This window comes from Rhagoletis pomonella, unplaced genomic scaffold (genome assembly GCF_013731165.1).
Source record: "Rhagoletis pomonella isolate Grant_MI unplaced genomic scaffold, Rhpom_1.0 Rhpom_scaffold_00002, whole genome shotgun sequence".
Classification (NCBI taxonomy): Eukaryota; Metazoa; Arthropoda; class Insecta; order Diptera; family Tephritidae; genus Rhagoletis; species Rhagoletis pomonella.
In genome coordinates this window covers 96655493-96667186 of record NW_023458556.1, presented here as the reverse complement: position 1 = coordinate 96667186, position 11694 = coordinate 96655493, and the positions used below count along the sequence as shown (strand labels likewise).

General features: G+C 43.5%; 1 protein-coding gene across 1 annotated transcript; it reads left to right on the top strand.

Annotated features, from left to right (window-relative positions):
* Positions 1 to 2024: 2024 nt before the first annotated feature.
* Positions 2025 to 3119, top strand: LOC118756219. Its single transcript, XM_036490996.1, has one exon. It carries the CDS (start codon positions 2025 to 2027, stop codon positions 3117 to 3119), a length of 1095 nt encoding a protein of 364 aa, XP_036346889.1.
* The last annotated feature ends 8575 nt before the right edge of the window (positions 3120 to 11694 follow it).

Sequence of the window (11694 nt, the reverse complement as noted above, 5' to 3'; positions counted from 1 at the left end):
CCCATGGAGGAACCAGGCGAGAAACTTCTGAGGTGCCTAAAGCTCGCAACAAACACATACCGTGTATAGCAGACTGGCAGCTTATAAAAGTTGAGCAGCCAAATAAAACCAGCAGACCTCTTCTCTTGGGCATTTGCGAATAATCTATTGAGGCTCTGTCAAAGGCGGACACCAGAAGTCGCTTTGGCATCCGCATGGCCAAGATGAAGATTTTTGTAGGCGACAAGGCTCCTGATGAAGACGGTATTTGAATCATAGCCGTGGAACAACTGTGTCTAGCTCTAAATCCGGACTGGAACGGGGACAATAACCTGATTTTGTCAAGATGGACATATATTTGTTCAGACATAAAAGACTCAAGTACTTTAGACAGACAGGCAAGATACTAATAGGACTCATTCCCACGACAGCCGGTTCTACGTACCGGAATGACTCGGGTTTCACCCGACCAAGGGCTGTTGTTTCGGCGATCTAACCCCGTTTAGGTCGGCGAAGTATCTCAGAAGTTGTCCGTCCATAGGGCAACATTCACTACGCATTCTCCTACTCAGGGCTGGCATCGAGTCAAACCCTGGGCCAGAAATATACACCTGCTGTGTATGCCGAAGACGATTACACCACAACTCCACCTCAGTCAAGTGTAATGCCTGCGAGGGGTGGAGTCACCTCAGGGTCTGCTCGGGACTACGGACACACAGACAGTGGACCACGTCGTACGTGGCCCCCTGTTGCTCAAACAGAGCAGCCTCCACGGCAAACCATAGTCCGCCCGTGCAGCCCCACACACTCACACAGCAACCACACACAGTCGCCACAACACAACATAATAACAGCACAGACCGCACCACAGCCACCACAGACCACATAACACACACAACCGCACCACCACCCACACGCCGCCGCCAACAACTCCTGGTTCCCCCTACAATCTGCACGGTATGTCAGACCAGAATATTCCGTAATGTGACATCAGTCAAGTGCAACACCTGCCTTGGCTGGTGCCACTTTAGGGCATGTTCAGGTCTGCGTACCACGCGAGATTGGACGGGGAACTTCGAGGGCCCGTGTTGCGCTGCTCGGTCGCAGACGTCAATTGCGACGCCCCCCCACCACCACCACAGGGCGGCAATCACCTCAGCAGCACACACAGCCAACGGCGGCAAGAACATACACCTCACTCACACCCCACATCACGACACGTCTCCCGAACCACATGAAGCTCCTCCAATTCAACTGTAACGGGCTACAGAGCAAGATTGAGGAGATAACCGTCTTCATGTGTCGGCATGGTATATTAATAGCTGCGGTCCAAGAGACGAAGTTGCACAGCAATTCAACTCTGTTGAATTGCGCCGGGTACAACGTGCACCGTCGAGATCGCGAGCGAGATAATGGTGGTGGCTTAGCGTTCATCACGCACCACACCGTGCAGTATCGTCTTATCGAAGCAGACATCGACCGCAGGGATACCACCCTAGAATGTCAGGGCATCGCTATCCGGTCAGGCGATGTCGAGCTCGAAATATTTAACATATACATACCCCCTGTCACCTGCTGCCCGGCAGGAGGGCATTTTTGCGTAAACACGTAAAGAGGCGACTGTTCATCAATTTCTGCGATTTGACAGTGCCTTATAATATGGCAATTCATGGCAAAAAAGCGACCTATAAAGAAACCAACTACATATTATCGTCGCCTGGCGAATAGAGACGCATACATACATATGCATACGTGTTTACCGCGAAAAATAAAAACACAGTGCGAAAAGTGAAGACATAATGTCAGATAACGACAAGTGTGTGAAGTGTAAAGTCCCAATAAGAGGGGAAACAGGTGTCAGATGTATGGGTGTGTGTGGGAAGGCATATCACACTGCACCAAGATGCTCTGGCTTAGATAACTTCCAGTATGGGGTAATAGGAACGCACCCAATGTTGAAATTTATTTGTGATGAGTGCATTACATATATACAAAATGTTGATATGGTAGTGCGAGACATGCAAGAAAGTGTAAACAAGAACAGTATGTATTTGAAGGAGTACAAAAATGAATTTGAAGAAGCATTGAATACGAACCAGCGGGAATTGAGAGAGTTAATGAATGCGATGGAGGTGAAATATAATGAACGATTAGCGACCCTAAAAATGCACCAGGAAATGTATGTAAGAAATGCAGCAGAAATAAAGAAAGTGCGAGAGGTAGTGGAACAAATGAAAAACACAGCTGATGTAGCTGGGAAGGAAAATGAAAAGCTATGCGGGGAAATAAAAACATTGGGGAAAGAAATAAAAGATAGTGCAACACAACAACAAACGTCATTTGCAAATATGGTGAAAACAAATATGAATAAAAATGCTGGTAGAGACGTGCCGGAATTTAAGAAACGTGCGCCTATTGTTGTGAAACCAAGAACCAAACAAACGAGTGAAAAAACAAAGCAGGATTTAAATAATAAAATTAACCCTAACGAGCTGAAAATTACAGACATTAAGACTGGTCAAAATGGTGTTATGATAATTGAGAGTGTTAATGTGGATGAAAGAGACAAAATCAAAGAAATTATGGATACGAATATTAGTGATGGATACGAAATAAAGATTCCGCGAGATTATAAACCAAAATTGTTTATAACAGGCATGAGCCTTGAAAAGTGTAATGACGAACTAATCGAGTGTTTAAAGAAGCAAAACCAATGTCTAGAAAAGGGTGAAGTTAAAATTATTAGGCAGTATAATGTGAAAAATAAAAATAATAGTTATTATAATGCAATAATAGAGGTGGATGAAGAAAGTTTTAATAACACTCTGAAATGTGATAAACTGAATATAGGTTGGGAAAGATGTAAAGTCTATGATGGTGTTGATGTGACAACGTGCTTTAAATGTAAAGGGTACAACCACAAAGCTGCTGAGTGCAAGGACGATGAAGTGTGCGCCAAATGCTTGGGAAACCACAAATCCACCGGATGTGTTAATCCACCGATAAACAAGTGCATAAACTGTATAAAGTCAAATGAAAAGCTCAAACTAGGGCTAGATATCAATCATCAGTGCAAGAGTAGGCAATGTCCGGTCTACTTGAAGCATTTAAATGCTAAAAAGCAAAGGCTAGGATATTAGCAACAAATGTGCAGGTTACAGGCAAAACCAACGGAGATAAGGGGAAGAAAACGAAGGGAAAATCTGCACACAAACAACATTCTAAATTGCATATATCTAAACGTGAACAGCATAATATCTAACAAAGGTGAATTAGAAGTGTTGGCGGCAGCACACAAGCCGAGTATTATACTATGCTCTGAGACGTGTACGACGGAAAATGTGGAAGATAGTGAATTAGATATAGCAACATACAAAATGGTTCGATGTGACTCACACAGCAGACACACTGGAGGAGTGATAATATATGTGCATAGCACAATTGACTTCAATATAATTTATAATGCAAGTGTTAATCGAAATATATGGTGCATAATAATAAAAATGAAAAAGGTCGATACAAAATTTCAAATTGGCGTGCTTTATCACTCGCCTAGCACAAGTGATGCAGATTTTTTGGATTATTTAACAGAAATATTACTTACTAAATATGATAAAAGCAACCATAATATAGTAGTGGGAGATTTTAATATAAATATGAACTACACTTCTACATATAGTACTAAACTGTCCGAGATATTTTCTGTAATGGGAATGTCCCAAAAAGTAGAGTTTAACACAAGAATTACAAATACAACTGAAACTAAAATTGATTTACTGTATTCAAATTCGGAAGAAATAGAATGCAAAAATTTGATGGATTTCAAAATCTCTGACCATGAAACAATACATTTCAGTGTCAAGACGTCGAAATCGTTCAAAATGAGAATGGTGAAGAAAATTACTGCTTGGGACAGATACAGTCGTGAAAGTTTACAAAACATACTAAGATCGTACAATTTCAATTTCTATAATAACTTGCAAATTGATGATAAAGTGGAACTTATAAACAACAACATAGTGCAAGCAATGGAAAGCTTGACTTACGAAAAAGAAGTGTATATAAAGCTGATGAATAAATGGTATGACCATGAACTGGCACAAATGAATAAAAATAAATTTAATATATACAAACATGCTATACAGACTGGAGTGTGGGATGAATACAGAAGTATAAATAAAAAGTACAAAAAACTAATTAAAATAAAAAAAGTTCAATTTATGGAAAATAAAGTAAAAATGAGTGAAAATAACGCTAAAGAAATGTGGAAGCACCTCAAACAGGCGGCTTGTCTTGCAGAGGATAACGATGGTATCAAAAAAGTTGTAATAGATGGTGTACTGGTTGAGAATGATACCGAAGTGGCTAATAAACTGAACCTATTCTTCATAAACAGTGTGATTGAAATAAATAGAAACATACCTTGTTTTGACCTAGTAATGAACAGTAGTCAAACCAACTGTAGTTTTAAATTTTCGTATATAACAACCGCTGAAGTTATAAATATTATAAAAACGTTTAAATACAAAATTGGCGGACGAAAACTGTTATCAGATGGAGTACTGAAAGACTCTATAGAGTATTTAGGGTACTTCTATGCACTTATTATTAATGATAGTGTGGAAAGTGGTATTGTACCAGAACGGTGGAAAACGTCGACAGTGGTACCTGTCAAAAAAGTCAAAAAGACAATACAACCAGAAGAGCTTAGACCAATAAATACCCTACCAAGTGATGCCAAAATATTAGAAGTACATGTCAAGAATCAACTGATGATGTACCTCGAAGAAAATAAAATTTTAGTCCAACAACAATCGGGCTTTAGGGAAAAACATTCGTGTGAGACAGCCCTCAATTTGGTGATAGCTGATTGGAAAGAAGAGCTAAATAATAAGAATGTAGTTGTTTCGGTATTCCTGGACCTCAAAAGGGCATTTGAAACGGTGGATAGAGACATATTACTAAAAAAACTGCAACGAATTGGTATAACTGGTACGGAGCTAGAATGGTTTAGCAGCTACTTGAAGCAGAGAAGGCAACGAACTGTGATAAATACAGCGATATCGGAGGAATTGGAAGTACCCATAGGGTTACCACAAGGGTCGGTTCTGGCACCGATATTGTTCCTAATTTACATTAATGATATTGTCAATGCCGTCGAGGGATGTGAAATTCGACTCTTCGCCGACGATGCATTAATTATGATAAGTGAAAATAATATTAATGTCGCTATATCGAAAATGCAAATGGCACTAAATAATTTATATACATGGCTGTGCGGAAATAGACTCAAACTTAATATTAACAAAACAAAATATATGATTATAACCAGAAGAAACTTTAATGATCTCAACGTTGAATTGAAAATAAATAATGAAAGCATACAAAGAGTAGATAGTATCAAATATTTAGGTATTATAATTGATAATAAACTTAAATTTGAGGAACACATAAAATACACCGTTGCGAAAGTAGCTAAAAAAATTGGGATTATGCAGAGAACATCCAAATATCTACATAAAAAATATAAAATACTTATATATAAATCTATTATTGAGCCACATTTTGTATATTGTCCATCGATATTATTCATAATATCAGATAGTGAAATTGATAAGCTTCAAAAGCTTCAAAACCGGTGTATGCGATTTATACTTAAAAAACGTAGTGATGCCAGAACGGCTGATATGCTGAACAGTTTAAACTGGCTAAGTGTTAAGCAAAAAATTTTCTTTCACTCCATGAAGTTAATTTATAATATAAAGCATGGTAATGTACCTGAATACCTTAGTAAAAATGTATTGTTAGTAGAGCAAACACACAATGTAAATACAAGGAATAAACAAAATTTTAAACTGCCATTGTTTAGAACGGAAATAGATAAACAAAACATTTTCTATAAAGGTCTAAAATGTTTCAATGAACTCCCTATGGATTTAAAAACCTGTAATGAAATCTTAGTTTTTAAGAAAAAACTGTATGAATATTGTAAAACCCTAGCTATAAGATAGCAAATTGTTAATGATACTTGAATTAGGCTCTCGTGGCCGTAATAAATACATAATAATAATAATAATAATATCACCCTGATATAGGTGCGCTCCTCAGAGGTGAAAACCGTATGGTAGTAGGTGACTTTAATGCGCACCACGATCTTTGGCACTCAAGCCTGTCAAACGATCGTAGGGGAACAGACTTGGCTGAGCAGATAGACGATTCGACATTCTGCACAATGAACGACGACGCACCCGCCAGGATTATGGGTAACTGCAGTAGCTCGCCAGACATCACAATAGTCAGCGCTGGTCTGATAAACAGCATAACGTGGCGACCTATGCTGACTCTAGCATCAGACCATCTACACATAGTCATCTCGATTGATAAACCAACCGACTTTGCCTCCGCCAAACACCGGACCTATATCAACTTTTCCAAAGCTGATTGGAAAGGTTACGCAGAGTTTACTGAAAACACCTTCGCAGCGCTCCCCACACCAACCGACGTCCATCTCGGTGAACGTAAGTTCCGCAGGGCTATCACTGCTGCTGCAGCTCGCTTCATACCGGCAGGACGTATATCGGACCCACGTCCAAACTTCCCTGCCGAAGCGGCTGTTCTAGCTGATGAGCGTGATAGCCTTCGTCAGGCCGATCCCGGAGATCCCCGTATCAGCGATCTCAACGCGGAGATTCGGCAACTTGTAAACGTACATAAGCGGAAGAAGTGGGAGGAGCACCTGAAGACTTGTAATTTCACCTCTGGTGTGAGCAAGCTTTGGTCAACCGTGAGGTAATTGTCTAATCCGACGAAGCACGACGACAGAGTCGAAATTTCTTTCGGCGACCATGCTTCGTCCGACCCGGAGCGATGCGCGAGCTATTTTAGCCGGCAGTTCATACTGCATCCTCCGGTAGACAAAGCCAAGCGTCGAGTGACCAGAAGGCTGCACAAACTGCCAACAACTTGTGCCCCCCTTGCTTTCACTTGCGGTGAAGTTCAGGTGGCCATCGGGAAGGCGAAAGCCTCCAAAGCCATGGGTCCCGATGGAATATGCATGCTGATGCTGAAAAATTTGGGTCCTGCGGGGGTAGCGTACCTAACGGAGGTCCTCAACCTGTCAATGGCCACTCTCATCATCCGAGACATATGGAAGGTGGGGAGAGTGGTCCCACTGCTCAAACCGGGGAAACCCGCCAACAAAGGAGATTCGTATCGTCCGATTACACTCCTTTCCCCGGTAGCGAAGACACTCGAGGCCTTGCTACTCCCGTACTTCACAAACCACCTGACCCCAGCGAAGCATCAGCATGGTTTCCGTAAAGTGCACAGTACAACAACAGCACTTAACGCCATAAACACTCAGATAACTCGTGGCCTTAACCGCAACCGTCCCTGTGAGAGAACGATTCTAGTAGCGTTGGACTTGTCAAAGGCGTTTGACACCGTCTGCCATTCCACGCTGCTAGAAGATATAGAGGCCTCCTCTCTCCCACAGAGGCTCAAACGGTGGTCGGCAAATTATCTGAGTGGTCGACATTCGTCGGTAATATTTAGAGACAAAACGAGTAAGCAGCGAAAAATAAAACAGGGGGGTTCCTCAGGGTGGTGTCCTTTCCCCGCTACTGTTTAACTTTTATATTTCAAAGCTCCCTCAACCACCAGAGGGAGTCTCGATTGTCTCCTATGCCGACGACTGCTCGATCATGGCGACTGGGAATGGAATTGATGACCTGTGTTTGAAAGTAAACGGCTATCTCTCCGAACTTTCTCGCTTCTTCACTGCAAAGTGTCTAGCCCTCTCCCCTACGAAATCCTCCGCGACCCTGTTCACAACCTGGACGAAGGAGGTCAGGCTACCGCTGGGGATTCACGTCGATGACACACCAATTCCGACGGTGAATAACCCCAAAATACTCGGAGTAACATTCGACAGCCTGCTCTCCTTCTCTGCGCACTCAACCGCTATTGTTAATAAAGTACAGAGCCGCAACAAGGTCCTCAAGTCGCTAGCCGGCAGTACCTGGGGCAAAGACAAAGAAACGTTGCTGGCAACATACAAGGCAATAGGCCGGCCGGTTTTGAACTACGCAGCGCCAGTGTGGTCGCCAGGGACTAGTAGGACGCAGTGGACGAAGCTACAAAATACGGCACTTAGGACAGCGACGGGATGCCTCCTGATGTCGCCTGAACACCACTTGCACGGCGAGGCGCAAATGCTCCCAGTTAAGGAGCATAATATAATGCTCTGCAAGCAGTTCCTGATCGGGAGCCACAGAAGTGGCCACCCTAACAGACAGCTGCTTGCAGAGGAGCCCTCGCCTAGGCACGTCAGGAGGCATCTATATGAACTGACGGACGAAGTCCAGAGGTTCATTAAGCAACCTCTGGACCCGACAGCGTACAGACAGGCCCTGAACGGCATTCACAGGGACTCAGTCTCGAGTTATGTAGACTCTAGACCTGTGAATGCCGTTCTAGGCATACCACCCCCGGACATAGACGAGACAGAGCTTCATCTGCCTCGGGAGACACGCACTACACTCGCTCAACTTCGCTCCGGCTACTGCAGCAGGTTAAACTCCTACTTGAGTAGGTTGAATGAGGATGTGCCGAACGAATGTCCGGCATGCGGAGAGACCCCACATGACTCGAACCATCTCTTCGCATGCCCGGAAAACCCGACAACCCTAACGGCCTTGTCCCTGTGGACAGATCCCACAGAAGCTGCACGCTTCCTAGGGTTGCCGTTAGTGGAACTTGACGACAACGACTGAGATACCAACCGATCTGGGCGGGGTTGTTGTAGCCGCTACAACAACAACAACAACAGGACGAAAATCACAAGGACTACATGCAAATTTATTTTTAGCTACCGGAATCACAGTTGCAACCTTCCATGCGTCAGGGAAACAAGAGGTGGTGAAGCAATGATTGACAATATGAGTCAAGGTAGGTAAAATAAGCGGTAAAATTATTTTAATAAATCGTATTGGAATGCCGTCTTCGCCTATTGCATTGGACCGTATTTTATTGATACATCTTACTACATCACACTCAGACACAGCACTAAATTCAAGCATTTGACCAACAGAAGGACGAGGACACGAAAATGAAATGTTTGGGGCGAGTAAGCAAGGAGGAGACGCACGGCTCACAAAGAAGTTATTTAGAGTTTCAGGCTCGAGTAGGCAGCTAGTGCTGTTACTGACATGTACTCGGAGATTTTTTAGGTTTCGCCACAGGACATTATTGGGGAGTGAGGGATCCAACTTTTTTCCAAAGAACCTGCGCTTTTCACGTTTAATTACTGAAGTAGCTTCATTTCTAACTGCCTTAAATGCAGACCAATTTGCATCTGAACGGTTCTTTTTCCACCGAGAATAAGCCTTATTACGCTTTCTGATTATAGTTTGGACCGCAGAGTTGAACCAAGGGCACGATGATGATCTGTTCTCAAAAGTGCGTGGCGTGCAAGCTTCTCATTCACTGTGCAAAGTCCCCAGCACATAGACCAATTAATGTGTGAGAGGTCAGTTAGGAGATTATCAACGTTTAGAAAACGGTAGTCAAATGAGATATGGCTGTTTACTAAGTTAGTACAGTCAGAATTAAGATTCATATCAAAAGAACAGAAAATGAGATCATGGTCTGATATAAAGGACAGCTGATCAAATTTTAGCACACTTTGAGGGTCAGACACAATAAAATATTCAAGCAGACTTGGACAACAGTTATTTCCATACCTTGTAATCCAACAGTAGCGACGACATCTCCTAATCGAGAACTGTAGGAATCTTGGCTAAGCAAATTAACATTGAAGTCTCCACAAACAATAATATTTTCATAATCAACAGCTAGAGGGGACAGAACATTAAAATAATCACAAACGCTACAACATTTATTAGGATTGTAAACACATGACAAAAGTACTTTACATACAGAGTTAGACAGCTCAACAAGCAAGTATTCAGTATTACCATCGATTGATTGAGAAATCAGCTTCGTATTCAAGTATTTTTTACAATATATCGCTACCACGCTACCAAGACTGTTTGCGTTCTAGTCACAAATCTCAGCAGTGCTCTTCAAAACGCCGTTGTCAAAAATGCAATTCGGCTCACCACACTATGATTCATGAGTACTGTGCGAACAACCAGCCGACTCCACCTGCGACCATGAAGTCTTCGTTACCCAGCAACCAAGATCCTATATCCACATACAACGCATCCATCACTCAGCAAACCTCTTCGGGTGTGCATCCGGTGCTACTAGGAACGGCGTTAGTCGAGCTGCATTCTGATACCGGTCACACCATGGTACTACGCGCTTTGTTAGATAGCGGAGCTAAAGCCACCTTTATCAGTGAATATGTAGTATCTCACCTTAAACTATCGAAGTCGCCGCTGCGTATTCCATTAAATGGAGCTAACGGTCAAAGGTTGACTACAACCACTGGCTCGGTGGAGTTTTCGCTACGTGCGCTGCGCTGTTCTAGTATTTCCGCGCGTGGGATACCTGAGTCCATCTGTGAACCGGCCGCGAACGGTACCCTCCGATGCCCGGGCAAGGTCGAAGGTATAAGTGCCTTCTCTACGTATGCCGGCTCTGCGGACGAGTGACGAACCCTTTCCGTGCATACTCGTGAGACCAAATATGAACGATCTAGACAAAAAACAACAACAACAAACACAAACTGAAACCGAAATAAAACTGATGACGAACATTGCAACGAACACTGGACAACCGACTTTGGCCCTTCCTTATCGGAACCCGGCCCCGTCGGTACGGAGTCCGATGAGGACACCCTTCTTGCCTCCAGTCAGGAGACAATCAAAAGTATTCCTGGTTGTACCAACCATAGTACACCAGAAGCACAAGCAGCAAAACATACCACATCTAAGGATGCCAAGCCAGGCATCCCTACCAGCCATGACCTTCCGTCTTCCTCCAAAGCTGCCGGCAGTACCAACCACAGTACAACGACGGCGGGAGCAGAGCGGAAAAAGAAACATAAGAAGTCCCTGAACCAAATCAGAAAGAGCCGCTACCAGAGGGCAGTCTACATAGATATAGATAGAGGGCAGTCTACAGATAAAATATCTAGCAATTCGGCTCCAAGCGGCTCCTATGAGTTGAAGGGGGTCGAATAGTACAAAAAGGTGGATGAGGAATATGAGAGCTCCTTAAAAGAGAAGCAATCTTCAAACCCCAATCCACCTAAAATAAAGCAAAAGGGCGAATCTCAAAAGAGAAATCGTTCCACCAACGACAGCACTACCGGCGGAGAGAGCAAGAAGCCTAAACAGGCTTCTTCATCTGACCCCAACCCGCTGCAATGCCACTTTAGTGACATTGCCAAAGACAGTCTGTTGATGGCCATAGTCGACATAGACCGGTATCTATGCAGAAGCACTGGGTGGAGATCGACGTCAAGCTATCGAGTCTCGTTATGGACTACGTCCTCGATAACCCGGCGGGTCCCCATCCGGAGTTTGATTCCTCTGGATCCTTTCCAGGATACAGGGTTATCAGATGCGCGGACCAAGCTTCTTTGGACTTCTGAGCTGGGTGCGTCGCTAAAATAAGCGAAGCATTCGTCGGCCTTAAACTACGGCTGATTCTAGCTAAGGACGTCCCTCAGAGGCCACGTGCACGTATCTGGTTACCCCCCATGGAGGAACCAGGCGAGAAACTTCTGAGGTGCCTAAAGCTCGC

What these genes read in the sequence shown, in the direction of transcription:
- LOC118756219 (XM_036490996.1), top strand. Translation starts at nt 2,025, where the DNA reads ATGTATTTGAAGGAGTACAAAAATGAATTTGAAGAAGCATTGAATACG.